The sequence below is a fragment of the Schistocerca serialis genome, chromosome 11 (genome assembly GCF_023864345.2).
Source record: "Schistocerca serialis cubense isolate TAMUIC-IGC-003099 chromosome 11, iqSchSeri2.2, whole genome shotgun sequence".
NCBI lineage: Eukaryota > Metazoa > Arthropoda > Insecta > Orthoptera > Acrididae > Schistocerca > Schistocerca serialis.
The window spans coordinates 63153692-63178581 of NC_064648.1; the positions used below are offsets into that span (position 1 = coordinate 63153692).

At 37.4% G+C, this 24890-nt stretch overlaps 1 protein-coding gene across 2 annotated transcripts in view; it reads right to left on the minus strand.

Annotated features, from left to right (window-relative positions):
- LOC126427032 (zinc finger protein 721-like) overlaps positions 1–24890 on the minus strand; it is a 233444-nt gene that overhangs the window by 10207 nt on the left and 198347 nt on the right. The window contains exon 6 of one of the 2 annotated variants that reach the window (XM_050089207.1): positions 22165–24150. The exons of the other annotated variant lie outside the window; for it this stretch is intronic. Coding sequence (XP_049945164.1) covers positions 24111–24150 — 40 coding nt within the window. The 3' untranslated portion in view covers positions 22165–24110. Of the gene's footprint in view, positions 1–22164; positions 24151–24890 lie in introns of those variants that run through there. 2 annotated transcript variants of the gene reach the window in all.

The window sequence follows — 24890 nt, forward strand, 5'->3', positions numbered from 1 at the left end:
TCCAGAGCAATTACCACCTCAGTTATATAATGGACATGTGAAGTGTAGTAGACTGCTGCTGAACTGCATTACAACAGATTGAGAAGAGACAGGTATATATGGTGCAATGTCTTTAAATGTCTAAATCCTTTTGAAGGGCTTTCACAAAGATCTACTTAATACCAGGAATCAATATGTCAATATCCAGAAAAAACTTCATATCCTTTCTGACATCCTTCAGTGTCCAGGGGTCATGCCCACATGCCCACGTTTTTCAAATTGATTACTAGAGGTAACCAATCTTTATATCTGCATGTATCATTTGGTATAACAGGGGGTCATATCCCATCAACAGAAGTGCTGAATTACAGAAGGGGCCATATCCACTAATGACGTAATCTGGATTTTGTAAAAATGGGCGCAGAACTCTGATTTGTTAAAGACGTTTTTAAAAACACCATCTTTTCATTTATTCTGAAAACAAATTTACACACATGTGCAGACAGAATTAAATATTTCTTTATTTGGCAATATGACAACTTCCCTATTGCAAAACAAATACAGTCTTCACTGCTAATAGATTCCTCTATGATGTACAACATTGTCACTTATATGATATTTACTTGCAAAAACATTAGAGTGGAGACAAGTGCACTCATTGTTCCAAGGATATTATAAAAAAGACATTTACTGAAGAACCTTGTTCTTGTAGCAAAACTCAAAGACGTGATATATAGCCATTCTAAAGTGAGTCATCTTTATGAACAGATACATAGTACAAAATGACAATCGGTACCTGTATTCCACTGTAAATATCACTGATCTACACATATTGTGGAAATGTTATACAAAACGACATTAAAACTGAACCGAGTCTGCCCAAGAAATAAAAAAACTGTTCTAAAATTCAAGGTGACTACAGCAATAAAAGTAAGGAATACATAATTTTTATATCATTGTTTCTACAAGTGAAAACCGTTACAGATTGAAGACAATAGTACAACATCTGAAAAAGAATAAAAACTACTAAAGAAAAGACTATGAGTAAAAGTAAATATTTTGAATATTTTTAAATACATTAAAGAAATATTTAATACATAGTTCAGTCACATAATTTGTTATGTGAATGTCTTGTGTGTCAATAATCTTTATATGATGGCAACAGGCAAACTATAAACTGATTTAATCAATTTAGCTAAAAATAGATGCACCATGAGGGAATTGTCCAAATGGGACAGAAATTAGTACATGTGATGTACAGACAAGCAAATTATTACGGTTTTGGAAAAAATGTATGATCTATTCAAAAGAAAGAGCTTCACAAATTGAGCAAATCAATAATGCTTTGGCACATGTATGGCCATTATGCAACCAGTTATTCATCTTGTGATTGCTTGATTGAGTTCTTGGGTGTCGTTCTGAGGTATATCATGTCAAATTCTGTCCAACTAACATATTAGATCGTCAAAACCCAGAGCTGCTTGGAGGGCACTGCCCATATTGCTCGAAATGTTCTCAATTGGTGATAGGTATGACGAACTTTCTAGCCAAGATAAGGTTTGGCAAGATAGAAAATGAGCAGTAGAAACTCTCACCATATGTGTGCTGGCATTATCCTGGTGAAAAGTATATACAGGATGGGTTGCCATGAAGGGTGCAACAAAATACGGAGTAAAATATTGTCTGAGTTGCAAGAGTACCATGGGTGACAACAAAAGGGGTCCTGCTATGAAAAGAAATGGCACCCTAGACCATCACTCCTAGCTGTCAGGCTGTGTGGCAAGCAACAGTCAAGTTGGTATTCCATCATTGTCCCTGGCGTCTCCAGACACGTCTTCAGTGGTCATCAGAGCTCAGTTCGAAGCAGGACTCATCACTGAAGATAACTCTACACCAGTGAATGAGATTCCATGCCACACACATGTCTGGAGTCTCTCCAGACAACAGTGGATACCTGACTGTTGACAGTTAATAGATAATATTATTTCAGTTGAAGGTAAGATGTCCTTGATTCAATGAAATTTCTACTCCAGATTTTAAATGAGCCTATCTGTTGTTGGAAAAAGTACTGCCCTTCTACAATACATTTAAGGAAAAGTCGTGTGGATGGTTGTTTCTTTCAGTTAGTTTCCTAACCTCTATAGGTACCTCAAAAACATATTCAAACACTTCTGTAGCTAAGGTTGATGATTTTTCAAATATCATGTTGAATCATTTTTCTTCCTGTATTTCTCAGTCAACCACTGATTTTCTCATTTACTTATCTGAATTGCAGGAATAGTACATAGAATTCATGAGTGATTGGTAATTACAAATAAATTTAAAAAGTCAATATATGTACAGTGTAGCCTACAACACACTCCATCTGGTTATATCAGTTTCAAAGTAGGTTCATCCAGCAAATATATGTTTTTGTATATGTTGGTTACACTTCTAAGACACTGGTGTTATTCTTTTCATGGCCTAATAATACCATATAAGTGTAGTTTTTCTGTACAGGTTTGCATATTTTGATCTTATAGGAAGTAAATAGATGTGTACTGCATATTTTGATTTTTCATAGGTACTGTGACATACATATTGATATCCTTTCTCTCTCTCTTTAGTGTATAATATTACACTACTGTGCATTACAGTGCATTATCAGAGTTTTGCTTCACAAAATATGGAATTTCCAAAAAGAAGAATAAACCATTTCATTCAATAATGATCACAGAGTTTTCACCTAGCAGAGATATAATCTCATAACTTAGGAGTACTGCATTTTGACAAATCCCTAACAAGCAGTAATGCTCCAATCTCCGTTCACCCTATGAGGTCACTTTACAATCTTCTTCTTTCAACCTGGTTTTGAGCGAGGAAATGATCAGTAATGAATGAGTGGGAATTTTTTGGGATTCCATCATTATTACCAACACTGCTTTTGGAAATAAACAGATCTGATATTGTCCTGATCAACACAGTAGTTAGAATAACTTCTGGTGGCGACCACGCAAAGAATCTGAAATGATCGAGCCTTATACATTCCCAAATTTCCTCATTTAAGTATGCATATGTCACTTTTTGCAAGGCAGAAAGGTTATTTTATGCATTAAATGATGTCCTAGCAGATAAACACGAGCCTACATAAGAATTTGGATTATTATGTATTTATCATACGATTTTTAGTGTCTGGGGTCTCCAACAAATGGATGTAGCTGTTTTCATTTAAGCAGAGAGGCTGCATATTTAAGAGAACTGGATCTGGTCAGGGAAGTAGGAATTTGGAATTTGCTGTGGCCCACAGTAAGGAACCAATCCCAGCATTTGCCTAAATTGAAAATGGGAAAGAAACCACATAAAACCAGTTTCAAGATTGTCAGTGGATGGATTCAACTATCTTCTCTCTTGAATTCACAGATTTGCCTCAATTTATCACCTCAACATATGGAGCTATACAGTCAGTGAAAAACTTGCAAAACCTGTTTTAAAATAAAATACAACAAAACAAAAAATGGAGTTCTGACATTCCACGTTTTTTCTTTAACTGTGTATGTTTGGTCATCTGACTGCAAATGAATGCACACATAGCAGTATTTTAAGATTTAATTGTACATGTAATTCCAACCTCAGTTATTATAGTATTATAAGGGCGTAATTAAATTTTGGATGAAAGGGGAAGGGGATACAGGGTACAGTTGGCTCAAATGAATTCAAGTAGCCAACTTACAAAAAACTTTTATAAATGAACAAACTATAGAATGTGCTGTCGTCACACACCCCTTTCACTCTCCACAAATCCCTCCCCATTGTTCTGTATCAGAACTGGTTTTCATATTTGAGTACCACCCACGTGACTACACTGGATGTTTTGCCGTTTAGGCTATTAAGGATAGAATTTTCGCAATTTTTTAAAAGAAATACAACCATCATTGCTTGCGTGATAATTTTGGCGAACAATCTGATTTCTGGGTGACACAAGAAAACCCAAGTCTATTTTGATGCACTGATTTTACTTTCATGGCATTTCTAATGATGTATACTTATCAACTGCCATGTGAAATACTGACATAATGCAACCCAAAAGTTCTATCAGTCTCCAAATAAGGACTCCAATGCCAACATTAAACTGCTACAGGTAGGTAGTTAGGCTATTATTGCGCCATGTATCAATTTTTAACTTATCATAACACTGGTGGACAGATCAAAACTGGTTTTCTTCTTCTTTCTTTCTACAAACTTATTGATAATTAGAAACCACTGCAACAGTACAAAAGCAATAAATGCCAGCATATCTAACATTAAATTCAACTGAAACTAAGAACTGAACTGATCAATGGAATTGTTGACTATCAATAGTCATTTTCGTCATAGTATTGAAAGTCAAAATATCTTTCAATTTCACTACAGGGCAATGAGGTCACCTGTAATTTCATTTGGGAGGTAGGGGGAGGGGGCGCTCCAGACCCCCGCACACTCTCTACCGCTTTTGGCCACATCCTTGTGTCGCTGTACACAAGCGTATGATGGACCAGTTCTAACAAAAAAGAAAAAAGACTAGATGATGTAATGAAAATTCTGTAACACATACCTGATGACAAGAAACCATTTTATAACAGTAGCTGCCAGTGCCCAGCGAATACGGAGAAGATGATGCAGTTGAAGCATACTCACCATTGCCTGCTTTGATGTATTTTACTTGTGGTTGTATTTTGCATATGTTATGAATAACCTTGTATGCAATTAACACACTCTTTCATTGCTGTAATGCATATGACTAATCTAAATAATATATATTTGCCACACTTGATGGCCCAAGTATGTTGTAACAGTGGCTATGCATGTCATATGAAGCATGTTTGGTAATAGCAGTTGTAAAGTTTTCCATCAATGGTGCAGCATTTGAGATGAAAAGTAATACATTGTCATACTGAATTTCTGCAGGACACAGGATTCGTCATGAACTGGAATATAACTGTTGTTGTTGTTGTTGTTGTTGTGGTCTTCAGTCCTGAGACTGGTTTGATGCAGCTCTCCATGCTACTCTATCCTGTGCAAGCCTCTTCATCTCCCAATACCTACTGCAGCCTACATCCTTCTGAATCTGCTTAGTGTATTCATCTCTTGGTCTCCCTCTACGATTTTTACCCTCCACGCTGCCCTCCAGTACTAAATTGGTGATCCCTTGATGCCTCAGAACATGTCCTACCAACCGGTGCCTTCTTCTAGTCAAGTTGTGCCACGAACTCCTCTTCTCCCCAATTCTATTCACTACCTCCTCATTAGTTATGTGATCAACCCATCTAATCTTCACCATTCTTCTGTAGCACCACATTTCGAAAGCTTCTATTCTCCTCTTGTCTAAACTATTTATCGTCCGTGTTTCACTTCGATACATAGCTACACTCCATACAAATACTTTCAGAAACGGCCTCCTGACACTTAAATCAATATTCGATGTTAACAAATTTCTCTTCTTCAGAAACTCTTTCCTTGCCATTGCCAGTCTACATTTTATATCCTCTCTACTTCGACCATCATCAGTTATTTTACTCCCCAAATAGCAAAACTCCTTTACTACTTTAAGTGTCTCATTTCCTAATCTAATTCCCACAGCATCACCCGACTTAATTCGACTACATTCCATTATCCTCGTTTTGCTTTTGTTAATGTTCATCTTATATCCTCCTTTCAAGACACTGTCCATTCCATTCAACTGCTCTTCCAAGTCCTTTACTGTCTGTTACAGAATTACAATGTCATCGGCAAACCTCAAAGTTTTTATTTCTTCTCCATGGATTTTAATACCTACTATGAACTATTATTTCGTTTCCTTTGCTGCTTGCTCAATATACAGATTGAATAGCATCGGGGAGAGGCTACAACCCTGTCTCACTCCCTTCCCAACCACTGCTTCCCTTTCATGCCCCTCAACTCTTAAAACTGCCATCTGCCTTCTATACAAATTGTAAATAGCCTCTCGCTCCCTGTATTTTACCCCTGCCACCTTCAGAATTTGAAAGAGAGTATTGCAGTCAACATTGTCAAAAGCTTCCTCTAAGTCTACAAATGCTAGAAACGTAGGTTTGCCTTTCCTTAATCTTTCTTCTAGGATAAGTCATAGGGTCAGTATTGCCTCACGTGTTCCAACATTTCTACCGAATCCTAACTGATCTTCCCTGAGGTCGGCTTCTATCAGTTTTTCCATTCGCCTGTAAAGAATGCACGTTAGTATTTTGCAGCTGTGACTTATTAAACTGATAGTTCGGTAATTTTCACATTTGTCAATACCTGCTTTCTTTGGGATTGGAATTATTATATTCTTCTTTAAGTCTGAGGGAATTTCGCCTCTCTCGTACATCTTGCTCACCAGATGGTAGATTTTTGTCAGGACAGCTCTCCCAAGGCTAATGGAATTCTGTCTACTCCCGGGGCCTTGTTTCGACTCAGGTCTTTCAGTGCTCTGTCAAACTCTTCACGTAGTATCATATCTCCCATTTCATCTTCATCTACCTCCTCTTCCATTTCCATAATATTGTCCTCAAGAACATTGCCCCTGTATAGACCCTCTATATACTCCTTCCACCTTTCTGCTTTCCCTTCTTTGCTTACAACTGGGTTTCCATCTGAGCTCTTAATATTCGTGCATATGGTTCTCTTTTCTCCAAAGGTCTCTTTAATTTTCCTGTAAGAAGTATCTATCTTACCCCTCATGAGATAAGCCTCTACATCCTTACATTTGTCCTCTAGCCATCCCTGCTTAGCCATTTTGCACTTCCTGTCAATCTCATTTTTGAGACGTTTGTATTCCTTTTTGTATGCTTCACTTGCTGCATTTTTGTATCTTCTCCTGTCACCAATTAAATTCAGTATCTCTTCTGTTACCCAAGGATTTCTACTAGCCCTCGTCTGTTTACCTACTTGAACCTCTGCTGCCTTCACTATTTCATTCCTCAAAGCTACCCATTCTTCATCTACTGTATTTCTTTCCCCCATTCCTGTCAATTGTTCCCTTATGCTCTCCCTGAAACTCTGTACAACCTGTGGCTCTTTCAGTGTATCCAGGTCCCATCTCATTAAATTCCCACCCTTTTGCAGTTTCCTCAGTTTTAATCCACAGTTCATAACCAATAGATTGTGGTTAGAGTCCATATCTGCCCCTGGAAATATCTTACAATTTAAAATCTGCTTCCTAAATCTCTGTCTTACCATTATATAATCTATCTGAAACCTTTTAGTATCTCCAGGGTTCTTCCATGTATACAACCTTCTTTCATCATTTTTGAACCAAGTGTTAGCTATGATTAAGTTATGCTCTGTGCAAAATTCTACCAGGCGGCTTCCTCTTTCATTTCTTAGCCCCAGTCCATATTCACCTACTACGTTTCCTTCTCTTCCTGTTCCTACTGTCGAACTCCAGTCACCCATGACTATTAAATTTTCATCTCCCTTCACTACCTGAATAATTTCTTTTATCTCATCATACATTTCATCAACTTCTTCATCATCTGCAGAGCTAGTTGGCATATAAACTTGTACTACTGTAGTACGCGTGGGCTTCGTGTCTATCTTGGCCACAATAATGCGTTCACTATGGTGTTTGTAGTAGCTTACCCACACTCCTATTTTTTTATTCATTGTTAAACCTACTCCTGCATTACCCCTATTCGATTTTTTATTTATAACCCTGTATTCACCTGACCAAAAGTCTTGTTCCTCCTGCCACCGAACTTCACTATATCCCACTATATCTAACTTTAACCTATCCATTTCCCTTTTTAAATTTTCTAACCTACCTGCTGGAATCTGACATTACATGCTCCGATCCATAGAATGCCAGTTTTCTTTCTCCTGATAATGATGTCCTCTTGAGTAGTCCCCACCCGAAGATCCAAATGGGGAAGTATTTTACCTCCGGAATATTTTATCCAAGAGGATGCCATCATCATTTAATCATACAGTAAAGTTGCATGCCCTCAGGAAAAATTACGGTTGTAGTTTCCCCTTGCTTTCAGCCGTTCGCAGTACAAAAACAGCAAGGCCATTTTGGTTAGTGTTACAGGGCCATATCAGTCAATCATCCAGACAGTTGCCCCTACAACTACTGAAAAGGCTGCTGCCCCTCTTCAGGAACCACGCGTTTGTCTGGCCTCTCAACACATACCCCTCCGTTTTGGTTGGACCTACGGTACGCAAGCCTCCCCACCAATGGCAAGGTCCATAGTTCAGGGGGGGGGGGGGAATATAGCTTTGTGATAGCTAAATTGTTAACTTTTTCCAAACATGCTGTTCTAAATAGGAAAGTTTTTATTCATAAGAATCCTTCTACTCATGCTCAAGGACAAAATAAAAGGCAATCAAGAAAAGAAGAATAGATACATAAACTTAAGAAAAATATACACATCTGAAATTAAAGCAGCAAAAATGAAAGCAAATCAGGAGTACATTTTAAATTCTAAAAACAAATTTAAAACTGCCTGGAACATAGTTAAAAGTGAGATAAATATGGGGAAAGAAGAAATCAGCATCCCAATCAATTGCAACACTCTCAACAAACACTTCAAATTCAGTAAATGCCCAGGAACCAAAAAGTGATGATTTAACTGATGCGGAAGGTTTTCTTTCACAAACACAGAATAAAATAGATAAATGATTTAATTGGAGTAGAATAACTGCTACAAATATACTAACTCGGTAAACAAGTTGAGCAACTCTAGAACAGAAGACTACAATGGATTGAGTAACTTTGTAATAAAGGCTATAATAAGGATATTAGAACTCCTCTACTCTACCTTGCCAATAAAATTCTTGATGATAGTATTTTCCCTGATTGTTTAAAATTACAGTTACATTCCCCATGTACAAAAAGGGTGACAGAGAAACGCAAGGTAACTATAGACCAATATGAATTGTCCGTATACTCGCCAAAATCATAGAGCTGCACATATACACACAGATTTATATGTATTTTGAGAGCAATAAATTACTTAATGACAGCCAGTTTGGATTTAGAACTAATCAGTCAACCATAAAAGCTAATTAAAGCCTGATAACTGAAATCCACAAAGCTTTTGAAAGGAAACTGACCTCCTGTGCAACACCCATGGACTTAAGCAAAGCATTTGATTCAGTCTCACATGAGATAATAGTTAAAAAATTAGAATATTATGGTACTGCAGACAAACCACTTAATTTGATTAAATCATATCCATACAACAGGCAACTGTCAGTTTATGTGAACAATGAAAGGTCAGACCTAATGAAAATTAAGAGAGGATTTCCACAGGGCTCCGTTCTTGGACCATTAATCTTCATTATTTATGTCAATGACTTCTCTAACTATATAGCCTGCAAAAATGTTTTATATGCTGATGATATGACAATGATCTCCACAGGTGAGAGAATGCAAGAGGTGGTAAGTAAAAATAATGAATTTATTGAAAAATGTACGGTGTAGTGTATTGCTAACGAGTTATGTATCAACAACACAAAAACTGAGGTAATTTATTTTAAACTGAAGGTACGGAAAGCAGAGAATCACAGTGTCAAACTACTAGGACTAAAAATAGACCAAAGGCTCTCATGGGATGACCATATACGCTATCTGACAGGTAACTTGTATGCGTAATATTCCTGCTGTATAACTAAGATATTCTGTCAGGAAAAGTTTATTGATGCTTTGCTACTACGCATCCTTTCAGTCACTACTACAATATGGGATTCTGTTATAGGGTAATTCACCAGGCACAAACTATATTCATATAGCAAAAAAGCAATGAGATGTTTATAAGGACTGAGTCCAAGAGAAAGGAGTAAGGAGCACTTCAGAATATTAAACATAATGACACTCCCAAGTCTCTATATGTTTAACTGCTTAATATACATAAAAGAAAATATACAACAATTTACACAGATAATGAATTTGCATTTGCACAGCACTCAAAGCAACTGCAAGCTTGATATACCGTATTCTAGGCTGTCACTGACACACAACAGTCACGAAGACTTAAGTCTAATGTTATATAATCAACTACCACAATCTATCAAAACCCTCACCCACTTTAAATTTAAGGAGGTATTCGACACGTGGCTAAAAATAAAGCGTATTACTCAATTGAAGGATATCTTGGAAGTAATTTGAAAGAAACGTATAAACAATGAAATAATGTAACTATCATCAACTAAATGTGTAAAACCCTATAATTGGGTAATTCTTGAACTTAAACTGTATAACGATTATTGCTGAAATTGTCTGATTAGTAAGAAGTTTATGTTTTTACATGTATTTATGTATATGTACAATGATGACGTGAGCAAAATCTACAAATTACTAACTACTAAAAAGATGTATTTATATATATGCATAATGTATAATGTAAAAATTAAGAACAACTATATTTTTATGAAATGTATAAAAATGTATTTTGATGACTCTAACTGTGTGGTAAACATGCTGAACGGCTAATAAATAAAAATATGAAACATAAACATGTGAAATATATGAAACAAGTACCATAAGCAATAATTAAAATCCTTTAACTACTGTTACCTCTTTTTTAAACGTACACAAAAAATTTTGTTTTTAAGAACAAATGAGAAATAAAAAAAGGCATTTACCTCAGCAACAGGCAATTATATTAAGAACAACAGAGAAAGGTAACATAAAATTGTGGGCTTTCAATCACAAAGATGTAAATTATAAAGATTCACATTGAAACTGAAGATACATTCAGCACATTTAAAAAGACATTCTGCCAACGTTCCAATATCTGGAAAAGAGTGTTCAATGAGGATTTCCATGGCTTGTCACTAGATAGTTCTTAAGATTTTGGACAGGACAGAAACATATGGAGAACACGATTAAGAACAATGAACAGGATGACAGAACATGGGTTAAGACATCAGGGAATCACTTCCATGGTACTAGAGGGAGCGGTAGAGGGTCAAGTATTGTAGGAGAAGACAGAGAGAGCAATACATCGAACAAATAACTGAGGATGTGGGTGAAAGTGTCAATCTGAGATGAGGTTGTGGTAGGCTACATCAAACCAGTAAGAAGACCAATGGCCCAAAAAAAAGTTTAATTTGGTTACATAATGACAACATAACAGTGGCACAAGCCATTGTTCTACCACTGGAAGGAGATAATCTACAAATGTCTGCATTGCTGTACCAAACATGTAGCTAAGATATGGTTGGTGTATTTACCTTTGCATTATACGCTTATCTTCTGCTACTCAGACTTTCACACTGTATATGTCACCCTAAAGAGTTGACTGGTTTTCGTGTACAGCAAATATTGCCACGCTGTTAGAGCACCAGTGTAGTTTTATATAGAAAGGTACTGAGCCCTAAAAATTTGTCTGTGGAAATATTATTTACAGAAACTGGAAGTGTGAATGATAAAATAAGCAAATGAAAAAGAACAGCAGCTGATGAGAAAAATAAACCTAACATTTCAGCAGTAGTAATACACAATACATATGCACTAACACGCAAAGCTTCAGATGTCAGACACTCAGATCAGTACCAAACATTGTATATCAATAGAGTATCAACCAAAAGACCTATCTAGTTCATGCTGTGAGTCGTCATCCAGTAGAACATGCGTAAACGGTACAGTAAAACCCTCAAAACGAAATAGCCTGGGACTAAAATAATTTTCCAAACTGGACAAGTTTCTGGAGTATACAAAACTCTCTGGGCTACGTAAAATTTGTCAGGTATCATGCAGAAAAATACAGTGAAAATTTTTAATTATGCATATACTGTATTTATGTACCTTCACTCCATTACAGTATATGTTCATTTACTGTATATTGGACATTTACTGTATATTGGTCAATAGAACACTGGACTATTACACTACTTGATCTAACTGATAAATAACACGGTATTTCTACATTTTTACTCCAACTTTAAAGTCGTTTATTATTGTATGTACATGCATATTATTCCTACGTTTATTTGCTTTACATTCCACTTCTTCGCCACATATCAATAAAAGAAACTTGTTTTAATTTCCTGTTCAAAATTATTTTTTCTAGGCAATTTTTTGCACCATACAAAGCTCCAGTAAGTTTGGAGAATTTGTGTGTGCTGCAAATTGCATAACATCGTTTATGCATGTAATGGCTTCTTCTGGCTTATTAATTTTTCTAGGGACATCATTTTGCTCCCCTTCTTCTTCCTTTGTTTCTTTTTCATCACCCTCTGTGCTGCGGATTTTTATCAAATCTGTTGGTGAAGTGAAAGTGGAGAGAGTTGACAGAAAGTCATCACTTCTAATGTAATCATCTGCACTAAATGAAATGTCTCGCATTTTTGGTTCAGATGGCTCTGAGCACCATGGGACTTAACATCTATGGTCATCAGTCCCCTAGAACTTAGAACTACTTAAACCTAACTAACCTAAGGACATCACACAACACCCAGTCATCACGAGGCAGAGAAAATCCCTGACCCCGCCGGGAATCGAACCCAGGAACCCGGGCGCGGGAAGCGACAACTCGCATTTTTATTAATTCAGCAATTGCTGCTGCATTTTCTTGAACTTCGATGGCCACAGACGCGTCTTGTTCTTGAGCCCCAAACTCCGCTTTGTTGAAGCACTTGGTGACAGTTATGGATTTTATTTCCTTTACTGCCAAGCCAATCCAATTTACTGCATTCAGGAGGAAGCTGACCGTGCAAGAGCAAACGCACTTTCGGCTTCTTTAACACTAAGAATAAGAGACTGCATCAGTAATCGCCTTTAATGATGCTTGAATGTGTAAAAAAACATCTGGTAGATGGGTTGTGTGAGGCTGGTTGAACCTGGAGGGAACCAAGCCAATTTCACGTTTGCTAATGTTACTTTCCGATGACAGGTTGCTTGTCTAGGAAAAGGAGAACTTGGCGATGGCACTGAAAGAGCCCAGTCATGCTTCCATAAGACGACTCACAGTCCACGCCTTTTTATCGCTTCGCCATGTGACTGACGTCTGTTTTTGAAACAACGCGGTTTTGCTGTCTTTCCAGCCACCAGTGGCCTCTCCATTTCACCAAAAATGTTTCTATACAGCAGTACAGTGAGTCTTTCCTTGGACATTTTTCCACCGGTGCACTTTTCACCCAGAATTGCTAGCGACGTTGAAGGCAGAGCGCGATAAAACAGTCCCGTTTCATCGGCACTGAACACATCTTTTGGGTCATTATTCACAATTAAGTTGGGCAGTATTGTCTTCCATTCTGCTTCTACATTTTCCTGCACATCCTTAGCTCCTCCACACACTTCATTCTACACGATGTTGTGCCTAGCTTTTAAACTGTCCAGCCATCCTGTGGATGCCTTAAACTCCGTAATTCGAGGCTCTTTAGCGACTTTCAGACCCTCACTCTGCAACATGGGTCCAGATAAAGTTAAGTTTTTGCCCACGCACTTACGAACCATTCGAATACTGTTTTGTTAATGTCCTCATTTCCGGTCTTCTTTGCCTTTCTTTTCATTTATCCGTTCCCTTTCATCAGTTCATCCCGAATCTTATGCTTGTTTCTTAAAATCTCATAAATTTCTGTTTTATCGCATTTGAAACGCAACATAATTTCGTGCACAGAGAGTTTGTCTTGCTCGCTCCTATTACATTAATCTTTTCGTTAAGCGTTAACGACACATATCGTTTGTTCAACATCATGTTACTTTATCTCTTGAAATGCTACCAGTCAGCTGAAACTGGCAGAAAATAATGACCTAGCCGGATAAAACCATTGTTTAACGGAACAATATCCACCTCTTTCACTGTGCACATTGCAGTAGTGTGTTGGTAGAAGAGCAACAATTTTCCTGTATGCGCCGGCGTGCGTCAATAATAAGGAGAACGAGAAAGCCAACAAATAAAGCGGTGACGAACGCACCATTTCCTTTGATGCATCACACCGTTTTGGGGCGGTTTAAGGTCCATACCAGCAGCGCCGCACTGCACTGGTCCTCTTTTCTTGGTTTTGCACCTTAACAGAGGTGTTAAAAGTAACGTCCTTGTAGAGTCGTGAATAACTAATGAACTGTAATACAGTAGTACTGTATAGGCTCTCTTCCGCTTTATACAATGAATTATTAAATATGTTCTAAGATTTGCTTTCCATTTCCGCATTAAGCATGTTACGCTTTATATTAAAAAAATCAGCTGTAAAAGTCCACTGCACGCGTAACGACTGAAATACTTGTACAGTTTCGGCAGATTTCCGAATTATACGTGTGCCGATTTGAGGAAGTTTTACTGTAATTAACACCAGAACTACAGAGCACAGGAAAAGCTATATATGAGTGAATGATCTAAAAATCTCATGTGGATGAGTTGGTAGAGCATGTGGTCATCATAGCATAGGTCCCGTATTTAAACCGCACTAATGACAATTTTTTTTTAAAATGTTTTCAAGTGAAACTGTTATATGCAAGAACATTTTCCTGACATGTAAAAGGATTTTTCAGAGATTGCATATTCTTTTGTTAGTCTGCTTTCATTTCGTAAGCTGAACATTATGTACTTATTATTGATCTTATTTTTTTTTTTTTTGTTGTCACTCCTAGCAGTTTCATTATTATTATTATTATTATTATTAAAATTAGTATTATTATTACTATTACTTCCGCATGTTTGATGGAATAGTTTTTCTGTTCTGATTGTATGTTCTGTGAAACTACGAATAACTCAATAGCTTTACTACTTTCATGGATACGAAGTGAAATCAGGCTGCCAAAAGAACATTGCAGTAAACTTCAAACATCCATTTTACATGTCATAAAGTTATTGTTCCATATAACACTTTCATACATAATATCGTAAAAAAGTTTGTCGTTATTGGGGTTTGAACCCAGGACCCTTGGTAAGAGGACCTAATGCTGTACCAATTTCCCCATAGGAGCAGTGTATGTAACATACTCACAGTTATTCTTTTCTTGTGCTATTTAAATCAAGTGTTATTTTTAATAATTGCTTATGCACATCCTGCTGGACGACAGCACATCATATGAATCAAATCGGAGTTTTGGTTGATACTTGTATCAACTTGGAATGCTTGGTAACGATCTGAGTGTCTGACATCTAAAGGTTTGGGTGTAGCAGCCAGTTTGAATGCGTGAGTGGAATCAGATAAATTATTGTTCTGTGAAATGTATTCCATTTAGTCATTCTCGATCTATTTTGGGTGTCCTGTTTGACTGTCTTCCCTGTATACATTCTTATAACAGTGCAATACATGAAGGGTTCATCCCATAAAAACAGTTCTTGAACACACACAGCTGGTGTCACAGGTAAACATCTTCAAAAGTAATAAGATTTCAGCACTGAGAACAGCTACCTCAGTCTTTCAAGTGAATGCTGATTGGTATTCTATAGACACATCCCGCTAATTGCATTTCTCTCTCCATACTCTTGCTCCAATTCGAGCATATTTTGAAGAAGACTGTCTCTCACTTTATATGTAACTCTATGAATCACATGATCAAAAATTTCTGTATATGCGCTATTGCTAAATTTTGATATTACATATGTCATGTCAAAGTTGGAGGCCTATTTTTGGTCACTATTTTTTTTTCCAAGGAGTAGATGATTTCCCCACCTGGTAGTAGAGGAAGTTTTAACCACAAATTTCTTCAAATGCCTCTATGACAAAACTTCCTTTGGTGTTCTTCCATCAATTTCAGGTGTGAGAGTCATCTTTATTTTTTCTGATATCTTTTACATCTACATCTACATACATACTCTGCAAGCCACTGTACAGCATGCACTGGGACGTACCCTGTAACACTACTAGTCAAATGGTTCAATGGCTCTGAGCACTATGGGACTTAACATCTGAGGTCATCAGTCCCCTAGAACTTAGAACTACTTAACCTAACTAACCTAAGGACAACACACACATCCATGCCCGAGGCAGGATTCGAACCTGCGACCGTAGCGGTGGCGCGGTTCCAGACTGAAGCGCCTAGAACCGCTCGGCCACCACGGCCGGCCACTACTAGTCATTTCCTATCTTGTTCCACTCGCAAATAGTGAGATAGAAAAATGACTATCTACTGTATATGCCTCTGTATGAGTCCTATTTTCTCGTATCTTTGTGTTCCTTGTGTGAAATAATTCTGCAGTCAGCTTCAAATGTCGGTTTTCTAAATGTTTCCAACAGTACTCCTGGTAAAGAATGTCAAGCTCACAAAGCATCTCCATTTCAAAATAATTCTAGTTTGTCTGCACACTGTTATCTTCAGTTTATCAAGTCTCATATAGTCTGTCACGGATCTGTAGAATCACATTTCTGATGCCTCTAACTCAGCCTCTCAGCTGAAGACAAAAACTAGTGCAGCCATCAAATTATAAAATTTCATTCTTGTCCACTTCCTCATAGATACAGTTCTCTGAATCATTTCACATATCGTCCAGAACTTACATACTTTAGTATTGATATTGTAATCAGTGTTGTAAGGTATGTCACAGCCAATGTACCCAAAGTAGGATAGTTGTTCAAATGGTTTACTATCTAGAGTTAGCTCTGTTTCAACTGTGTGTTTACCTATGAAAGAAAAGGTCTTGGTCTTTTGTGTGAAGATCTTAGTCAGATAACTCGAACAGATCTTTCAAAGATAATGCCCGGATCTCTGCAGGTCATTTCCAGTTTGTTCAATAATCAGATATTAGCATTACATTCTTTCATTTATTTTAATTCATGGGCTCTTCCAGTATCATCTCTGTGGATATGAAAAAATGTAAAAGACAAGCTACACCTCTCACTTACCACTTGATCTGTGTGTCCCTGCTTCCAAAATAACTTTAGTGCTTCATATTACACCCATAAAATGGTGGGAGGAGAACATGTAGCTATAATATTCCACAGGCAAGCTCTGACTCAATTAATTAATTTTTTTTCTATCTTTCTTGACTTCTAAATTGCAATGCCTATTGGTAATGGAAAACTTATTGGATTTTTGCACACTGAAGATACATTATACATAACTCACAATGGAAATAACTTTGTGTATGCCCGAAAAAGTGTTGTGTGTTGTATATTATAATGTCCTGACATGTATTGATTGTAATCTCATACTTTTTCCAGATGAGGTATCTGGATTTATCTCCGAGAAACTGCAGTGAAGCCATCCTTTTACACTTTTTCAAAGGACTTAAAAAATGGTGTAAAATGTGGGAAATAACGTTTTAAGCAGTAAAGGTTATGTATAGAATTCCTACTTGCATTTTCGCATTTTATGTATGATATATGTACATAACAGGCATCAAAATACTTGTCAGGGACTTGTTTATTAGCTAATAAAGTTTTATTATCTGATAGAAACGGCTGATGTAATCGAATCTGATAACTGTCTGGAAAGCAGAAATGTTTGACTCAATCTCATATCTCGTAACCGATGCTTCTGGAAAGCCTGCAGCCGTCATTCATTATTTAAATAATGAAACACTGCACTAGTTACGTATTTTTCCATTCTTGGCATGACGCATTTTGAGAATTTTTTCTCGTTCTCGAGTGCAAATATGTACATAAGAATTTTGTGTGATGTCTGCATATGTTTTATTCCGCGTCACTTGCACTGTAGTCTTTTTGAGGTTACCAGGTATTCTGCCTGAAACTTCCTGGCAGATTAAAACTGTGCGCCCGACCGAGACTCGAACTCGGGACCTTTGCCTTTCACGGGCAAGCGCTCTACCATCTGAGCTACCGAAGCACGACTCACGCCCGGTACTCACAGCTTTACTTCTGCCAGTACCGCGTCTCCTACCTTCCAAACTTTACAGAAGCTCTCCTGCGAACCTTGCAGAATTAGCACTCCTGAAAGAAAGGAGTGCTAGTTCTGCAAGGTTCGCAGGAGAGCTTCTGTAAAGTTTGGAAGGTAGGAGACGCGGTACTGGCAGAAGTAAAGCTGTGAGTACCGGGCGTGAGTCGTGCTTCCGTAGCTCAGATGCTAGAGTGCTTGCCCGCGAAAGGCAAAGGTCCCGAGTTCGAGTCTCGGTCGGGCACACAGTTTTAATCTGCCAGGAAGTTTCATATCAGCGCACACTCCGCTGCAGAGTGAAAATCTCATTCAGGTATTCTGCCTTCTCATTTATGCAGAAAACCATAAACACGCAAAATACCACAACAAATACATACGTAACAGAGCTCTTAAAAACGAGAATAAACTCTCGAAACACGCTTTGCTAAGCATGAAAAAATACTTAATTGGCGATGTGTTTAAACCAAAAACACTGAACCACGCAAAGTGAATGATGGTGCCAACTAGCGTTATGAGTGGCCAAACGACTAAACACGCTAACTATGGTTTGACAAAGGTGTCACAATGATCACAACAATCATGAAACTCCAAATGCGCAGTACAGAGTTTGGAAATGAATGTGATTGGTCATTATATCTTTATCTAGTTATTTCCATCAGCCACCACTCCTTGGCAGTGGCAGGAGGTACGGCATGAGCTGGTCCAACTTTTACATGTTTACCAGTTGAAATCCGCTAAGTAGAGTGCCCTGGTGTCAAGAAATTTAAGCACGTAATGTTTGTAAACACTAATTGACAACCAACATCATACCACCGTCATTTGCCGTCAGTTTCTTCTCCATGATCAATTTTTTGGAATGAGTAAATTGTGGGAACATTATGGATATGTTGACGTAAAATCGGGTACGATTTAACATTATGAATATAGAAAATTTGACCGGAGGGGTCATGAATGTCGTAAACGGCGGGAGACGTTAATTCTGGGAACATTAAAGTGAGGTATTAACCAAAACAAAATTCCCAAAATTTCTAGTCACAACCTGACAAGATGTTAATGTTGTGCAAAGACAGTAAATATGCACTACATGCATTAAAATACTACAATTCGCGAAATGTAAGAAAGGGGTCGGGTACAAAAGGTTATTCATACAAAAAAAAGAATCCATGAGGATGTGAAGAAGAAAGTAACAGTTTTCACATGGGTAAAGTAAATAATCTGTCTTTTCTTTATTAATATTCATAAATTTTGCTTAGAACAGCATATGGAAGCATTTGCGACAGAAGTAGAATTTCACAAAAAAATCCTTCATAATATTAAGGGTATATCGAGCACCTGCAGGTAACTTTAATCTGTTCGTAAACCACCTTGACGCTGTACTGGCCCATTTAACAACCAAAACCAAAGAAATAGTGGTTGCTGGTGATTTCAATGTAGATTTCCTTAAAGACTCTCCCTATAAGAACCTATTTGAGTTAGTAACACTATCATTCAACTTAATTCCCACTGTAAAGTTCCTCACTAGTGTAGCCAATTGCTCACAAACAGCCATTGATAATATCTTTATAGAAAAGTCCAATGAACAAAAGTATATTACAAAACCAACAGTCAAAGGCCTCTCAGACCATGACGTGCAGTTCCTTCTGTTAAATGTTAATACTGAACAGGTTATAAAATCTGTTAAATCTGAGCTCAATAGGGTAATCAATAAGCCAAAAATTGATTATTTTAGGACACTCCTCAGAGACATTCACTGGACTGATGTTTACAGTGCTCATGGCATGTATGAAAAATATAACACATTTGCTAAAAACTGCTTACCTTATTCGAACACTGCTTTCCCCCAAAACGTACCAAGGTTAGAGCAAAGTCTACATAGAAGCCATGGATTATTCAAGGAATAGGGGTATCTTGTAAAACAAAAAGAACACTGTATCTGTCAATCCAAAACAATTCTGATGTTGATGCTATAGTAGATTACAAGAAATACTGCAAAATATTAAAGACTGTAATATGGACATCGAAGCAAATATACTACAAGGAAAAGACAGTCATATCAAATAACAAAATAAAGACCATATGGGATACAGCGAAGGAGGAGACCGGTAGAACCAGACATGAAGAGGGGCAAATAGCGATAAGAGTAAATGATACATTAGTGACAGACGTGTATAGTGTTGCAGAAATTTTAAATAAACATTTTATAACTGTTACTGACAAGATTGGGTTGTCAGGTTCTGTAGATGCTGCTATGGAATGTCTCAGACCAGACATTTCAAGTAACTTCCATAATATGCATTTGACCCTCACTACCCCAGCAGAATTAATATCCATCATAAAATCTTTAAAATTAAAAACATCTAGTGGGTATGATGAAATATCAACTAAGTTAATTAAGGAATGTGATTCGGTGTTAAGTAATATATTACGCTCTCTGTCATTTATCAGTGGAATATTTCCTCAATGGTTGAAATATGCTGAGGTTAGGCCACTGTTTAAGCAGGGAGATAAAGAAATAGCAACAAATTTCCGTCCCAATCCACTTTTGCGAGCATTCTCAAAAATTCTAGAAAAAGTAATGTACAATCGTCTTTATAGCCATCTTATCTCAAATATCATACTGTCAAAGTCACAGTTCGGATTTCTAAAGGGTTCTGATATTGAGAAGGCTATCTACACTTAGATTAAAATGTGCTTCATTCATTAGACAAAAAATTGCAGGCAACTGGTATATCTTGTGATCCGTCAAAGGCACTTGACTGTGTAAATCACAATATCCTTTTAAGTAAATTAGAATATCATAGTGTAACAGGAATTGCTGCAAAATGGTTCAAATCTTATATCTCTGGCAGGAAACAAAGGGTGTTATTAGGAAAGAGAGATGTATCAAGCTATCAGGCATCATCCAACTGGGAACTAATTACATGTGAGGTGCCCAAGGTTCCATTTTAGGGCCCTTACTTTTTCTTGTGTATATCAATGACCTTTCATCAGGAACATTACCAGAAGCCAAGTTCGTTTTGTTTGCCGATGATACAAACATTGCAATAAATAACAAATCAAGTGTAATCTTAGAAAGGTCAGCTAATAAAATATTTGTGGACTTAATCACTGGTTCCTAGCCAAATCTTTGTCGCTAAACTTTGAAAAAAGACACTACATGCAGTTCAGAACTTGTAAGGGGTGTCCCATGAGTATATGCCTAACATACGATGAAAAGCAGATAGAAGAAGCTGAGAGTGTTAAATTCTTAGGATTACAGCTTGATAATAAATTCAACTGGGAGGGGCACACCACAGAACTGCTGAAGCATCTTAACAAATCTCTATTTCCAGTGCGAACTGTGTCAGACATAGGGGATATAAAAATGAAAAAGCTGGCATACCATGCTTACTTTCATTCCATAATGTCATATGGGATTATTTTTTGGGGCAATTCATCAAGCCAAGCTTAAGTTTTCTGGGCACAAAAACGTGCAGTAAGAGTTATATGTGGTGTGAACTCAAGAACATCCTGCAGAAGCCTGTTTAGGGAACTAGGGGTACTAGCTACTGCTCCCCAATATATTTATTCCTTAATGAAATTTGTCATTAAAAATATATCACTTTTTCAAACCAACAGCTCAATTCATGGAATCAATACTAGAAATAAGAATAATCTTCACAAGGATTTAAAGTCACTTAGTCTTGTACAAAAAGGTGTGCATTATTCAGAAACACATTTTCAATAACTTGCCAGCAGCCATAAAAAGCTTCACAACCAATGAAATTCAGTTTAAGAAAAGCCTAAAGGATTTATTGGTGGCCAACTCCTTCTAATCCATTGATGAATTTCTCAGTAGAACCAACTGATTTGAAACTTCTGCACAATTTCAGTGCAGTAATGTGTTCATTGTAAATAAGTGTGTGTGTGTGTGTGTGTGTGTGTGTGTGTGTGTGTGTAAGTACAATCTAACTTCTGCGCCAGTTCAGTGCTGTAATGTGTTCATTGTAAATAAGTATTTAGTAGTTGTATTACACGTTTATTACCTTATAAATAAATAAAAAACTTTTTTATTTTAAATTCAGTGCATTAGTATTTGTAAAATACTATTCATATAGCGTTCACTAAAAAGTGACGACCATGCCGCTTGTGACCTGTGGAATGGTACATTACCTTATTTGTTTGAGTTGTAAATATTTGTCATGTATTGTTGTTTTTCTGACATGTTCTACATCCTGGAGGACCTCCTCACTACAGATCAATTGGAATGAAAGTAAATCTAATTTAATCTAATATTGAAAAACTGCAATTCACTCAAAAAAACATTGTAAAAAATCTGTGAGGCACAAACTAAAATACTGTTCTTCAAGTATGAGACCTATTGAAGAAAGGATTAAAAGGGGACATGAAAGACAGACTCTATGAAATGTTATTTATTGTTTGGCTTATGTGTTACAAAACTGCTCAAACATTCTTTGACAAATAGCTATAAATATGTCAAAATCTATACATAATCTTTAACCCTTACATACTGCTACCATGGGATGAGGAAGAGAATATTAGACAGAAATCTCATAGTACGCAAACACCCATTCTTCCTAGAAACCAACCACGAATAGAACTGGCTAGAACATAATATATTAAATATTAAAGTGCTCAAAAATGTTTTGCATCACTCATAGTTCTGTGAACATGAGAAGGAATGAAAAATAAGCCTCACTAACATAAAGGAATAATCTGACTGTTAAATAACCAAAAAATAAAGGCAGTCTCTTAGAAACTGTACATGAATGAAATTACAACCTGCTGTCAGATAATGTTCAACACCATGTTGTACCACATCATGCATTTAAACGTGCTCACCTCTGTTCACTTTATGAGGTGGTCGAGAGTCCGTTGATTGGGGCTGTCCCATTCTTCTTTGGCAGTCTCCTGAGGTCATCCAGTGTGTGATGGGATTCCTATGATGACGCATTGCAAGCTCCGACTGGGCCAGAGCTTCCTCAGATTGATTCATGTCAGCACATACTGCAGCAACCCATTTGTTCGATTTTTACCTCTTGGAGGCAAGTGCTCACACATTACTTCATGAGGTGAGCACAGTGCTCGTACATTTTTTCACGATTTGGGCACAGTATGCTCGTACATCAATGTCCCAAAAGATGAAACTGTCACTGAAATATTGACTCTAGGACTGGACGATAGGTCAGTGGATCTAGTCCCAGTACTTCACATTGCTGAAATCATCATAAATAGCAAGCAGATGCATCCAACATCCATATGTGATAGGTCAGAGAGTGACCAAACAAACTCAATACTGAACCTGCAGAAGTGAGCGAGTAAGATGTACAATGTAACTGACTGCCTCCACACCCTCCTGCAACAATTATCAGGTGCCAGACAAAACCTGCACTCATCAGTGCAGACACCGTCGATCTGGGTTCCATTACGGGAGTTCCCCTCACGACCTTCCATGCACACCACAGCGCTGGGAGGGATTCATCCTGTCGTTTGTAATTGACACTCAAAGGCCAAGTCAATTGTGTAGAGGCAGCTGTAGAGGTGACACAGCCTTTCCAGTTGCCTCCAAACATGCAGTGTGTATTTCTAACACATTTCTGTAAGTACCAGTGGGACATAATTTGTAGGCACCAATCGTCAGTTAGTATTGTTGACCACAGGTGACTACTACAAAACAGATCTTAAATATTCACTGTCTCAGAATAACAGCTTAATGCTTGAATGACTTCGTTCTGGTGCAATCCAATCAGGCAGGCAACTTCTCATGTGGATAACGCTTCGTGCCATGAGGTGATTCTGTACTTATAGTCAAAACTTTAAAAGCCCTTTCGAGGCATGTTGACAGACAGAATGGTGTACACAAGCATCACTGCCTCTTTCATAACTGAAGACACACCACGCTACACTGGACTGAGAACACAGGGTTTACTGTTGCCTCCATTACACAGGAGGTAGTACACAAAGCCATTCTGTGGTCATACAAATATTGAAAAAAGGTTTCCAATCCAAAAACAAACCTTGCAAGTCATCAGAAGTTTATAATCTGTGTGGCACACATCTTAGGTGATTTTTTAATTTTCTTAATTTATTTATAAATGGAGGTTCACGAATGAACCATGGCTCTAAAATAGACATTACACTGTGTGCATTATAATATATTCATAAAGGGATCATAATGTGCGTACTGTATGCAAGATGTGGGATGACTTTAATACAGATAATGTACAGGCAAACAGTGATAAAATTTCCTGACAAATTAAATCTGTAGGTTGGACCAAATGCTAACCTGCACCATTCTCCCACAGAAGTGGGCAAAGCTCTCACTGACTGAGGTATTGAGACCCTTACTGAGCGACTTCAACTCTGTCACTAGCTCTCACTGACTTTCCAAACTTTAGACAAGTTCTCCCACATACCTTGCTGGACCAACAACCCTGGAATAAAAGAAGTTACAAAACAAGGTAAACTCCACCATGGAGTGAAAGATCCATTGTGTGACATTCGCACACTTCAGACAAGGCTAGATTACATGAATATTAAAAATGTATGTGGGTGGGGTGTGACAAAGGGGGGGGGGGAGAAGGGGGAGAAATGAAAACGATACTGTGCAAGAGAGGGGGAAAAAGCAGCACACACCAAATTAGAAAGGTAATAAGCAACATGTTAAATCAACTTTTCCTGCAGAATGATTTGGTTGGTTAATATTTGAACTAGAAAGGATTTCCAAAAGTCGTGTGTTCATTTTCTTGTCTATGTTTAATTTCCATAAAGCATTATTGTTGTTTGAAATACCTATGATGACAATAAATTTTTTCAGCATAGTCTCCTTTTACGGATATACACTTTTCCCAACATTTCAATCTGTTTCAAACCCTCCAAAACAGTAGGAAGTGCCAAACTCTCTACAATGAAGAATATACTACTGGTCTTTAAAATTGCTATGCCACGAAGATGACGTGCTACAGACGAGAAATTTAACCGACAGGAAAAAGATGCTGTGATATGAAAATGATTAGCTTTTCAGAGCATTCACATAAGGTTGGCGTCGGTAGCGTCACCTACAACGTGCTGATAAAATGGCTCTGAGCACTATGCAACTCAACTTCTGAGGTCATCAGTCCCCTAGAACTTAGAACTACTTAAACCTAACTAACCTAAGGACATAACACACATC